This window comes from Barbatula barbatula, assembly GCF_947034865.1.
Source record: "Barbatula barbatula genome assembly, chromosome: 5".
Classification (NCBI taxonomy): domain Eukaryota; kingdom Metazoa; phylum Chordata; class Actinopteri; order Cypriniformes; family Nemacheilidae; genus Barbatula; species Barbatula barbatula.
In genome coordinates, this window is record NC_136769.1 from 1,887,816 (window position 1) to 1,901,997 (window position 14,182).

The 14,182-nt window shown below is 38.8% G+C and overlaps 1 protein-coding gene across 2 annotated transcripts; it reads right to left on the bottom strand.

Moving 5' to 3' along the window:
• Nucleotides 1-1,830: 1,830 nt before the first annotated feature.
• On the bottom strand, nt 1,831-11,053 carry LOC306894649 (uncharacterized protein). Of its 2 annotated transcripts, XM_079457361.1 has the most exons (4): nt 10,884-11,013; nt 9,222-9,430; nt 4,152-7,353; nt 1,837-3,353 (listed from the first exon to the last, which is right to left on the bottom strand). In XM_079457361.1, the coding sequence occupies exon 4, from the start codon at nt 3,349-3,351 to the stop codon at nt 2,215-2,217; it is 1,137 nt and encodes a 378-aa protein (XP_079313487.1). In that variant the 5' UTR covers nt 3,352-3,353; nt 4,152-7,353; nt 9,222-9,430; nt 10,884-11,013; the 3' UTR covers nt 1,837-2,214. The 2 variants fall into 2 exon arrangements, with proteins under 2 accessions (XP_079313486.1, XP_079313487.1); XM_079457360.1 differs by lacking the exon at nt 4,152-7,353 and having other exon boundaries at nt 1,831-3,353; nt 10,884-11,053.
• Between the last annotated feature and the right edge of the window lie 3,129 nt (nt 11,054-14,182).

The window sequence follows — 14,182 nt, forward strand, 5'->3', positions numbered from 1 at the left end:
TTTAGGAGATATTGAATACAAAATATCGCTTTATGCTGATGACATATTACTGTTTATCACCAAACCAGAGATTTCTATACCCGCTTTGGTAGAAATTATAGGTCAATTTGGTCAAATTTCGGGGTACAAAATTAACTATGACAAATCAGAGGCCCTACCTCTGGGAGATTTTGGAGACCGTGCAACCCATGTCAATTTTCCATTTAGATGGTCGAGTGCTGGCTTTGTTTACCTGGGCGTCAGAGTATCAGCTAAGGTTGAAGAATTTTATAAATTGAATTTTAAGCCAACTTTGACAGCAGTTAAATGTGATCTTAAAAGATGGTTCGATCTCCCTCTGTCATGGATGGGCAGGATCAGCCTGATAAAGATGAACGTGCTTCCTAGATTATTATATCCAATGCAAATGCTACCACTTAGGATTACTAGAAGGGCATTTTTAGGTATAGAGAGAGCTCTCTCACACTTCATATGGCACGGAAAGAGACCTAGACTAAAGATGAAAACTTTACAATTACCCGTTAACAGAGGGGGTCAAGCCCTTCCCAATTTTTTGTATTATAACTGGGCCTGTCATGCACGCATAATATCAGGCTGGCTCAATCATTTTCTCCACCAGGAGGGAACCCTGGTGGATGCCTGGTGCTGTGCCCCTTTCTCCCCCATTAGTTTTATTTCAATAAACAAAGATGAAATCATGGCAGAGGTTAAACATAATCCCATCATGCTTAACACTCTAAAGACTTGGCGTGATATCGCTAAACATGTTGGTCAGAGAGGCTTCTCATTAGCTTTACAACCTATAACCCAAAATAAAGCTTTTTCTCCTGGTGTGGGGAAAAGTATTTTAAATTTTTTGGTGCTCAAAGGGGTTACGATTCGTGGGTAATTTATTTGAAAACAGTAATTTTATGTCATTCACACAACTTCAGAATAAATACCATATACCACACAGCCACTTTTTAGGTTTTCTTCAGGTTAGACATTTTGTACAGTCCAATCTTGTACTTTCAACAGACCAATCAATAGAGAGTCCAATTGATAGACTCCTCCTTACTTTTAATTCAATTGCATCCAATAACAGAAAATTTATCTCACTCTTTTATGGAAAACTGTACTCCTTTAATTGTGCCAACGTTAACAAAAGCAGGGAGTCATGGGAAAAGGATCTGGAGATTGATCTTGATACGGATATCTGGTCAGATGCATTTGAATCTGTTAAGAAACTGTTTATGTGTAATAGACTTAGAGAGTGTCAGTACAGGATATTGCATAGATTGCAGTGCACTCCTCATTTTCTAAACAAGATTAACTCCCAAGTCTCTCCCCTCTGTAGGAAGTGTAAGAAAGATGTAGGGACCTACTATCATGGTATTTGGCAGTGTCCCTTAATACTCAGGTATTGGAGTAATATCTCTCAGGAGCTAAGCTCAATTTTTCACAAAACAGTTAAACCAGAACCAGTCTTGTTCCTTCTGAATTTACATTTAGAGCAGCTCTCTCTACCTACAGGGCAACTGTTGTTAATGGGTAAACTCTTACTTCTAGCAAGGCTTTGTGTTCTGTTCCAGTGGATTGAGGAAAGACCACCCTCGGTCACACAGTGGTACAGAGAGATATTTAGGGTTTTTCCTCTGGAACGCCTCAGTGCCATATTAAGGGGTAATACCAATTTGTTTTATAATGTCTGGCAACCTTTTCTTGACTACCTTCCTGGTGATCTTGCTGGTTTGCTGCAGGATGGGAGACCACATTTTGTCTTCACCAATAAGTCATAAATTCTTTTGTAATTTCCCCCTTTATTTATTTATTTTATTTTTATTTATTTTTCTCAATGTATGTGTTTTGTTGTAAACAATAATGTAGATTATGTGATGTAACATGTGTTGTGTAATTTGTGTGGTATTAGCTGGGTTTGTTTGCTTGTTGGTTGTGTAAAATCAATAAAATATATATAAAAAAAAGAAATCAGAACACAAGGGAGTGGGGTTATGGCTTTCTTTCAATGACCCAGACACTACACAAATAAGATTACCAACTCCCAAGAGAAATTTATTTGATTGAAACTTGAATTTAAGTGTTTATGGTTTTCAACTGTTAAATGTTTCTCGTATGCTTCTTGAGGTTACTCATAACTCTTTCCACACTGCAAATGACTTGCCTATACTGATGACACTTGAAAGGTTTCTCTCCAGTGAATTCTCATGTGTGTCTTTAAGCTTCCTGTTTGTGTAAAAGTTTCTCCACACTGTAGACATGCTGGAGGTATTTCTCTCCAGTGTGAATTCTCATGTGAACCTTTAGGCGACTCGTATCTGTAAAACTCTTTCCACACTGTAGACATAGGTGAGGTTTCTCTCCAGTGTGAATTCTCATGTGTCTCTTAAGGTTACTCATATCTGTAAAAGTCTTTCCACACTGTAGACATACATGAGGTTTCTCTCCAGTGTGAATTCTCATGTGGGTCTTTAGGTGACCTGTTTTTGTAAAAGTCTTTCCACACTGTAGACATGCGTGAGGTTTCTCTCCAGTGTGAATTCTCATGTGAATCTTTAGGCGACTCGTATCTGAAAAACTCTTTCCACATTGTAGACATACATGAGGTTTCTCTCCAGTGTGAATTCTCATGTGAATCTTTAGGCGACTCATATCTGTAAAACTCTTTCCACACTGTAGACATGCGTGAGGTTTCTCTCCAGTGTGAATTCTCATGTGTGTCTTAAGGCTTCCTGTTTGTGTAAAAGTCTTTCCACACTGTAGACATACATGAGGTTTCTCTCCAGTGTGAATTCTCATGTGTGTCTTAAGGCTACTCAAGATAGCAAAAGTCTTTCCACACTGTAGACATGCGTGAGGTTTCTCTCCAGTGTGAATTCTCATGTGTGTCTTAAGGTTACTCGTATCTGAAAAACTCTTTCCACACTGTAGACAAGCATGAGGTTTTTCTCCAGTGTGAATTCTCATGTGTCTCTTAAGGTGACATGTTTCGGTAAAGCTCTTTCCACACTGTAGACATGCGTGAGGTTTCTCTCCAGTGTGAATTCTCATGTGAATCTTTAGGTGACCTGTTTGTGTAAAACTCTTTTCACACTGTAGACATGCGTGAGGTTTCTCTCCAGTGTGACTTCTCATGTGTCTCTTAAGGTTACTCGTATCTGTAAAACTCTTTCCACACTGTAGACATGCGTGAGGTTTCTCTCCGGTGTGAATTTTCATGTGCTGTTTTTCACTCTTTTTGTCTCCTGTTCTCAGAGCTTCTTCCAGTGACACTTTCTGGAACCTTTGTGCACGTTGATGTTTCTGATCAGCACCTTTTACTTTATCTTGACTGTCCTTATTCACTTCCATCATATCTGAAGTGAACAAAACTATCTGTTAAACACACTTTTACAATTGTACAAAACAACAGCAGAAGACAAGTTCATAGTTTCCTTTTCAGGGAACACAGTCATTTTTTGTATTGCTTTGGATGAAAGTGTTTGCAATATCAGATGACCACCGCCTAAGAGAATATTAAAATTGTACTGTTTATATTGCAACATAAAATTCACTCAGACTGTACAGTAATGACATTTTCAGCAGAAAAAGCTAAAATGATTCATTATGCAATCCAGAGAGCAAATGTATGTTTATTGCATGTCATTTTTGTTACTGAATTATGTGTTTTATAATAAAAATGTACTGCCATGATATCTCAGTGGTTTGTGTAAGAGCCATATAGGGATTAATGGATTTGGAATCATAATTTGGTAAAAATAATAAGAAAATATTTCATGAAACTTCGTAAGAAACATTTTTGGCTTTGAAATGCATATTCTGTAATGTTTAGATCTCATTATATTAAATTATTTTGAGCTTCCAGTCAGATCGCACTACGTCATGACGCAAGTGATTGGACGTAATTATTTTTCAGTTTGAAGTTAGAGACGTTGGAAGCAACACAGTTTTTTGACCGTGCGTACCATGTCTATGTAACTTTTTTATTTTATGTTTTTGAAGTAAACATTTAAAAAGAAGATTGTGGTTTGCTCGTGTTTCAAACACTGGTTACAATTTGACTGACTTCAAAAGGTGGTACAGAAGAATTAGAAGCAAATAGGTGCCACTACATTAGTCTAAAAATTTGCTAATACGAAACAGCGCTGGATTACCTGGATAACGACGAGGACGTGGCTAGCTTGTTGTTGGATGAGGACCAGCGGATTGGACTTTAGCTCCAAACAAGCGACAGAACAGGGTCAATCTGCTCAAGAGACGGATCGACATCAATCGGCGGCTAAAGGTCGGCCTGTCAGTCATCAAAGAGGTGACGCTACGCGCTGAGGTGAGGACTTTTCTTCAAGACGCGATTCAGACGCACTAAGATGAGTGAGTTTTGAAAAAAGGAGAAATGGTAGATTATCTTCTTCCTGTAAAACGTATGCTTAAAGCAAGCTCTGATTCAGTCAATGTGGAGTTATGGCAATCTTTAAGAAGTTGTTTTGGATCAGCAATGATCAAGACAAATTGTACTTCTTGGAACAATTTTCGGCTGGTGAACATCAAGAGCTTGTTCGCAGCTGTGCTCATATGACGCCAAAGAAAGGCTACTGGGAGGCGAAGCGACTACTTCATAAGCACTATAGGGATGAATTACGGATTGCAAGCGCGTACATCGACAAAGCACTCAAGTAAAATCTGATGATGGGAAAGCATTGAGCGTCTATGCAATGTTTTTGATTGGATGTCGCAATACTATGGAAGACATCGAATCCTCTCAAAGAGGAGATGGATTACCCAACCAATTTATGGACAGTGGTGTCGAAGTTACGATATAAATTAAAAGAACATTGGCGTGCTGAAGCTTATGACATGAAATGAACGAAGAGGCAGACAAGCAAAGTTTGCAGATTTGGTGAGTTACATAGACCGCCAAGCTAGAATAGACATGGATCCCCTCTTTGGTAATATCTCAGACAGCCAACCAATTTCAAGTTGGAAGAATGACCTAAAAGAAAAGCATCATGGAAGAAAAGAGATCCATGAAAGCAGTTTCGCAACAAATGTTTTCACTGAAAGCAAAGCGCCTCAAGAAACACATGTTGAGCCAAAGGTCAGATGTGGCCTTATCTCAATGAAGTATGCTTGCCAGAGATAGAAGCAGATGTAGGCCTGCTTATTGGAGCTAACTGTTCAAGAGCAATGGAACCACGGCAAGTAATTAATGCTGAGGATGGAGGCCCTTATGCTGTGAAGACTGCCATTGGCTGGGTTGTGAATGGGCCTGTAAGAATAGAACTGAACGATGCAATGAATAAAACGCTCCTTTTCGTAAACAGAATTTCTGTGATGGAAATTGAAAAGCTGCTGGTCAGTATAACAGTATAACACTGATTTTCCAGAGCATAACTACAAGGACCTACAGGAGATGTCTTGTGAAGACAAACAGTTTTTGCAGTCTGTGCAGAAAACCACAACATTTGAGAACGGGCATTATATGCAAAATAACCGTTGTGTGGCAGAACAGCACATAGCCTGTTTGCTTAGAAAGTTCAAGAAGAATCCTGATTTTTTTGAAGAGTACAAGAGCTTCATGGAAACCATCATTGACAAAGCCTACGCTGTCCAAGTTCCAGTCCAACAGCTGAACTGTGATGACAGACAGACTGTTTTACATACCACATCACAGGGTTTATCACACGAAGAAACAAAAGTTGCGGGTGGTCTTTGACTGCACAGCCTCTTTTCAGGAAAGGTCTCTGAATAGTGAACTGCTCCAAGGACATGACTTGACCAACATGTTAGTTGGTGTGCTTTTAAGATTTCGTGAGGAGCAAGTAGCTATAATGGCGTGAAGTTTGGAAAGGATGGATTGAAGATGTCAGTCATCTCTCTACCTTCCATGTGAGCAGGTGTTTGAAGCCTGCAGATCTTGGATGTATTACAGCAGCACAGGTACATCATTTTTCAGACACTTCTGAGTCTGTGTACCGCACTGTGTCTTATTTGCTGCTAGAGAATAGCCAAGGCGAGACGCATTGTGCATTCCTCATGGGGAAGGCAAGAGTGGCTCCACTCAAGCTGGTTACCATTCCCAGACTCGATTTGACCGCAGCAGTCGTTGCTGTTAAAATGGACAAGATTATAATTTGTTTGGGCAGACAGTACTACTGTGCTTAGATATATTGACAGTGAAACTGCTCGTTTCAAAACCTTCGTTGCGAACAGAATCTCGTTGATCCGAGAAGCAACCAAGCCATCACAATGGAGGTACATCAGAACAGCGGAAACTCCTGCAGATCAAGTCAGTAGGGGCCTTAAAGCTAAAAGTTTGACACACAGAGGAACCTGGATCATAGGGCCGGAGTTCTTGCTGAACAATGACTGTGATTGGTCGGAACAGCCTGTGCGAAGGAAGGAACGCCTTCAAAATGATCCGGAAGTCAAGAATGGAGCTACAGTCAACATGATCAAAGTTGAAGAAAACATGGAACCAATCAACAGACTGATCAGCTATTACTCAGACTGGCATAAACTAAAAAGATCAGTGGCCTTGATTTTAAAGGTGAAGTAAAATCTGTGGAAACCGAAAGAGGAAAGAAAGGAAATATCAAAAAAGTATGAAAAACTGAAAAAGAGCCTGAAAAAGCAAGATCAAAATTAGAACAACATATGAAGAAATTCAAGCAACATAAAAGAAATCACTTACTTTGAATGATCTGGTGGTCGCAGAATCGGAAATAGTCAAATTCAGTCAAAGACAACAGTTCGGAGAAGAACTCAAAGTATTAGAGAAAGGTAAACGGCTCAGTCGCAGCAGTCAGCTTTTGAAATTGGATCCGATTCTTCAAGATGGCACATTAAGGGTGGGAGGAAGACTCAACAAGTCTGCCATGCCAGAAAACCCTAAACATCCAGCAATTATTTCAAGGCACGGCAGAGTTGCTACATTGATTTTGAGAGATATACACCAAAAAACAGGACACTGCAGACGCAGTTATGTCTTGGCACAACGGAGATGCAGGTACTGGATCCCACATGCCCATTCTGCAATTCGAAAGATAATCAACAAATGTACAGTGTGCCACAGGATTAATGGAAAGGTCGGTGAGCAAAAGATTGCAAACTCTAGGCTCTTGCTAGATAAGCCCCCTTTCACAAATATAGGTGTTGATTTCTTCGGGCCATTTGATGTCAAGCGGTGCCGGAGTACAGTCAAACGGTACGGCGTGATTGTGTCACTCTCAGAGCGGTGCACCTTGAAGTTGCAGACAGCCTCAACAAACTCCTCCATTAATGCTTTTTGTCGCTTTATGTGCAGGAGAGGTCCCGTTACCATCATGCGTTCTGACAATGGCACAAATTTTGTAGCTGCTGAAAGAGAGTTGAGAGAAGACATTCAACGGATGAATAATGACAAGATTGAAAAGCCTTGCAACCAAAGGGAATAAAGGGGCTATTCCATAGCCCAGCTGCTTCGCACCAAGGCGGAGTTTGGGAAAGACAAATTCGGACTGTGCGAAGAATCCATACCTCCCTTTTGAAAGAGCAAGCAGTGAATGATGATTGTCTTCTGACAATAATGTGTGAGGTCGAAAGCATCATCAATGGCAGGCCGCTTACAAACTTTTTTTTTGAAGTAAACATTTAAAAGAAGATCGTGGTTTGCTCGTGTTTCAAATACTGGTTGCAATTTGACTTGATATAAAACACTCGCACATACATATAAACTCTGCACACACACATCTATAAAACACTCACACATACATATAAACTCTGCACACACACACGTCTATAAAACACTCACACATACATATAAACTCTGCACACACACACATCTATAAAACACTCGCACATACATATAAACTCTGCACACACACACGTCTATAAAACACTCGCACATACATATAAACTCTGCACACACACACATCTATAAAACACTCACACATACATATAAACTCTGCACACACACACATCTATAAAACACTCGCACATACATATAAACTCTGCACACACACACGTCTATAAAACACTCGCACATACATATAAACTCTGCACACACACATCTATAAAACACTCACACATACATATAAACTCTGCACACACACGTCTATAAAACACTCACACATACATATAAACTCTGCACACACACGTCTATAAAACACTCACACATACATATAAACTCTGCACACACACGTCTATAAAACACTCACACATACATATAAACTCTACACACACACATCTATAAAACACTCGCACATACATATAAACTCTGCACACACACACATCTATAAAACACTCACACATACATATAAACTCTGCACACACACACATCTATAAAACACTCGCACATACATATAAACTCTGCACACACACACATCTATAAAACACTCACACATACATATAAACTCTGCACACACACATCTATAAAACACTCGCACGTACATATAAACTCTGCACACACACATCTATAAAACACTCACACATACATATAAACTCTGCACACACGTCTATAAAACACTCACACATACATATAAACTCTGCACACACGTCTATAAAACACTCGCACATACATATAAACTCTGCACACACACACGTCTATAAAACACTCGCACATACATATAAACTCTGCACACACGTCTATAAAACACTCGCACATACATATAAACTCTGCACACACACACGTCTATAAAACACTCGCACATACATATAAACTCTGCACACACACGTCTATAAAACACTCACACATACATATAAACTCTAAACACACACGTCTATAAAACACTCACACATACATATAAACTCTGCACACACACACATCTATAAAACACTCGCACATACATATAAACTCTGCACACACACATCTATAAAACAATCACACATACATATAAACTCTGCACACACACACGTCTATAAAACACTCGCACATACATATAAACTCAGCACACACACGTCTATAAAACACTCGCACATACATAAAAACTCTGCACACACACGTCTATAAAACACTCACACATACATATAAACTCTGCACACACACATCTATAAAACACTCGCACAAAGCCAAACATGTGATTCTATTGAACCTTTACCAGATCACAACCAGATCAAGTTATGATCATTTGATGCAGTTTAGTGATTCACTTTCAGTTCTAATCTTCTGCATTTGTGGTTTATCAGATAAATGAAAGCTTAATAATTCCTCCACTGTCAGAAATAAAGATTTAAAAACAGAAACCAACCTCTGTGTTCTTTAGTCCTCTGAGTTTCTGTTGTGTGTAGTTCTGGATCTCTCGTGTTCTCAAGCTTCTCTTCCACAAACTCCAACAACTGTGTGAAGATTTCAGTTCTTACACCTGAAGTGATTCTTCTGCTTGTTGCTTTCTGGTATTTATTGGTGGTTTGATGTAGGAGGAGCTTTACTGAAGGTGTCAATCACTGTTGGTGTGAACTGGAGATGTTAGAGAGACATTGTCAATAACTCAACTCAGCTTCACTTATATAACATCACTAAAAACAACAATTGTTGACCAGGATGCTGTCCACTACCAACATTAATCTCAATGTGTGACATAAATGACAAAAACATCTCGGCCACATCACAAATCAACTACAGAAACCCAAGCAAAGTGAGAGCAGTTGTTATAAAAACATCTAACAATGTTCAATTTCTTTGGTCTTATTCATGATGGATAAATATTCAACTGCTTATTATTTATTATGATTATAATATTATTATAAATATCAATGATTGAAGCAGTTTGATTATCGATACACTATCATGAAAAAATATTGCGCTGTAGTCTATCAATATTTTTGCACAATCGACATTAAAAAACGATTCAATTGAAAAGAATGAGAGTTAAATCATTCAATAACTTCTGAACTGACTTTGATTTGACCGGTTACAACAAGACCCTCAGGATATAAAACTGTCTGGTGTTTTTAATCACAGAAGTTTTGAGCTTTTAAAATCGATATCAAATTCTGCCTATTTAAAACACAAACATCTGTTTTGTGAAACATTTCCATGAGAGTTTAAGATATCAGCATAATGAAGGAGGTGAAAATGGGAACTATGGGTGTAGAATAATGACAGCTGTTAACACTGATGTGTCTGTTATACTGAAACAAAAAGAAAACGTTCATGATCATCAGCAGAAGACCGGCAGCTCTATTAACACCAATGGATGTGTTTTCACTGTTAGGCTAATGTCACTAATGAAACAAACCTTTCAGGACAAACATACAAATCAGGATTTTAAGTCTCAGTATATATGAACTAAACATATGTTTATCATTGTTATATCTTCCTCACTGTGCTCCTGTGTTTTGTGTTCATCTCTTGTGCTAAGACTGACTCAACTCTGAATACATCAGACCAAATCCCTCTGAATTCATCTGATCCGACAGAAAAGGTGCATCATGTCAAGACCATATTATATATTATACTGAAGGAAACTAGGCTTTATATTTAACTGTATTATTAAGGCTCGTTACGTTATAATGTTGATTCTAGTTTGTAATAATGACACTTTTCCGCATGTTCACAAGACCGTCAAGAATCCTTGAAATGAAACTTAACGAGAGAATCCGCCGGTCGTTCATTCTCTCTGAACGGATTTGAAACGATACAGCGGCGTCTTATAATAAATTCGTTCCCTGAACTTCTCCGCGATTAGTTGAGTTTTAAACGTCTGAAATGTCACATTGTTCGTCAACAGACTCATTGAAAGCGGTCACAGCAAACAGCGCATACAGGCGCGCAGACAGCACTATAGTGACGGGGAGACAAGACCCCTCAGACTCATAGTGACCCGATCTGCCCCTCACTGTCCCAACGAAAGACGACAAACATCAAACATCTGTAAAACTGAGGATTCATGAGGATGTCCGCTATGTACATTAGCCTGAGTAGTGACGGACAGGCCCGCAGCTGCTTCAGTATTTTCCCGTCACTGCTTCACAATCGTGTCGGTCATCGACGTTCAGTCTCTGTGTGCTGCTGCCGCTGCGACTCCTGGCCCCGCCCCCGGGGTCCTACGAGGACCTGTTAGCTGCCTCAATTGTGCCTGTAGTAGCGGTAACCATAGTGATCAAATGCCGTCGTCTATGACTGAACTGGTGATATTTGTGGACTGATGATATTACAATAACTTTTCTTGAGACTCGAGTACATCTGTGAGCGTATAAACATTAAAGTAAACGTCACATCCGTTTGTGGAGGTCTTGTGTAGAGAGAGAGAGCATCTGCAGTTTTAAGGTGAAACTCTGAGCAATGTGACATGTGATTTTGAACATGATTCATCTTAAAGCATTTTAAAAACACTGCACAGATATGAACAACTTTAAATATTAATTTCCAAATAAATTATTTACATAAACGTTTACAACATGAGCTCTCAAACAGCACACAAGTCTTGTTGATGTGATGCAGAAATAAACTTGTTTCAGCACCGATCAGAGTTAAAACTGGTGAGATCTGAGACAAGCTTCTCATCTGAAACTCTTTAAACACTGATGCCATGTGGACGCTTTCTCTCCGGTGTGAGTTTCTATGTGTAATTCAAGGGTATTTTACACAAAGTCTTGCCATCATATCCGGGATATGAGTAAAATCACAGGCTTCACTTATCCTGAGGGAATGTGCCACATGAAATACAGATGTGGGGAGGTCATTTCTAAATGCCACGAGGTCCCCAGATAACAATCCTGTGTGAATAGAGCTCTAGTCATGTTCTGTGAGTTTTGAGATATTCATAAAGTGAACATTTTATCTGGTTTTAGTGTAAGTTGTTTGTAGTTTTGTCAAGGTTTTTGGAAAAGTGTTTTTATTAAACTTGAAATAAAATTCAATATCCTAACGTTACATTTAAATAGTTTGTAACAACATGAGGGCGACTATAATATTTTTTTACAAAAGTTTTGTGTTGAAACACCTCGGCTGTCTGCTCTCTGTGTTGACCCAGTCTTCGAGCTCATCTTCTAGTTCGGGTCATCTGCTTTTCTTCCTTCTGAAAGCTTTAGTCGTCTTTTTGCAGTCAATTCCTCACGCTGCTGTTTCCAACGTCTTTTCACCGACTCATTAATACCAAGCTCCAGTGCACCAGCTCTATTTCCTTTTCCAACAGCCAGATCAATCGCCTTGAAAGCTGCATTATATGCATTTCTCCGTGTCTTTGCCATGATGAGGGTGACAAAATGACAACCGTAATCAGAATGATGGGAAGTTTGAGCGCGCTCGATTTAATCTAAAAAGTTGTGGCTTAAAGTCCGCAAACACTTTAAGAGCATTGCGTTAACGCAAGGTTGTGTGTTGGATCCCAGGGGATTGTAAATACAGTACCCATGTAAAATGGAGGATTGATCTTTATTCAATTTATACAGTGAAGACTATGTAGTGTTATTTCACATCTGATGACTTTATTTTGTACCTGAAAATGTTTTGCATTGATTTATTCAATCCAAACCACTGAGATATCATGGCAGTAATGTTTTTAATTATAACATATACAATATGCAAGAGTGTTCTCTACTATAGATCGTGCATATATACCTGCATGGTTTAGCTTCTCACTACTTGAGTGAACTTCTCTTGTATTACAGTCCTTCACATGCATCGGTTTTACTCTATGGAATATTTAGCCTTCAAAGTGAAAATTTTATCAATTTACTCAACTGATGGGTTGTCACTTCAAACCTGTATGGCTTTCTTCTGTAGAGCAAATTATATTTTGATTAAATGTTGGCAACAAAACCTTTGGTCCCCATTAACTTGCATTAGATTTAGGTCTATACAATAGAAGTCAAAAGGGAACAACGGTTATTGGTTTCCAACATTTCAGAACATCTTCATTTGTGTCTTGCAGAAGACAGACAATCACCACTTTAAAATGACGACAGGGTGAGAATGACAATATAGATTTTTAATGTAAACCATTCCTTAACAGGACAAACGGCATAATAAGTTTGTTTACACTTGTTTGGGATGTGTATGACAGAACTGGTATCAACAGGTTTAAGCTTTTGCACAAACAATAAACCAAGCTTTTCAAATTTAAACAAACATTTTATTCTCATTCCTCACATTTTACCATTTCAGAGATCAGAGAGAGGTGGAAAGATATGTTAAGGACAGAAAGGATGATGTGGCTTTTGGGTTGGTGTTGTAGAAGCTGGTGTAACAGTTGTGTCTGGTTGAAATCAAGGAGGCAGATATCCAGACAAGGTCACATTCACAAAAGACTAGGACAAGAGAGGAAAACAGGGATTCCCTGCCATTGCATCTGCATGACATACTTCCCTCCCTGAAAAACACAAACACACAAGTTGGCTTTATAGCTTTTAACCTTACACAAGAGCAAATTAACCATAAGTACCTTTTGTGTAACACCACATCCACTATAGGGTGTAGCATAAACAAGACCTCCATGAGTGTGTGAAGTGTGTCCACAATTGGGTGGCAAATGACCAAGAGGAACCGGTGCAGAACTATCTGTGAGAAATAAGTTAAAGGCGACTCAATGCTGCAAATCTCTCATTACACTTTCATTAAGGGTCAAACAAATTTAGCAGCATCTAGTGAGGTTTAGAATTGCAACCAATACTCAATTTTGCCTGTGAAGGTCATCAAATAAGTAACAAAATCAAACGGGAATTCCCAACTTACCACGACAAAGCTCCACTTGGTCCACACCAGAACCAAAGAGTTGCAAATTCATAAAATCTTTATCACACTTCAGCTTTGGAGACATTTCATCCCAGAGTTCTTCAGATGGGACTTCAAATTGTTCTTGCATTACAGCGCTTCTCGGCAGATCTGAAATACAATGCAAGCGATTGGTAACAGTGTATATGAATCATAAACACAATGTACAAGTGCATTACATACAAGAGACGCTGTCGTCATCAATGATGTTTCCAAAATCAGCAAACTGTTCATAAAGTGTCTCTTGATCTGACATATCAGATAACATTTTATCCCCTTCATCACTAGCTTCATCTGAAATACAATGCAAGAGATTCGAACCAATGTCCCAGTGAAATTAAATGATAACATACATTTTTTCATGAAATGTTGCAGTGTTTATTGAAACTAGTTAATCAACATGGGACAATTCCATTTCCCACAGAAATATCTCAATACTGCAGTAAAAAAAACTGCAATTTCCGGTTCACAGGGACCTAAAATCTCACTATTTTT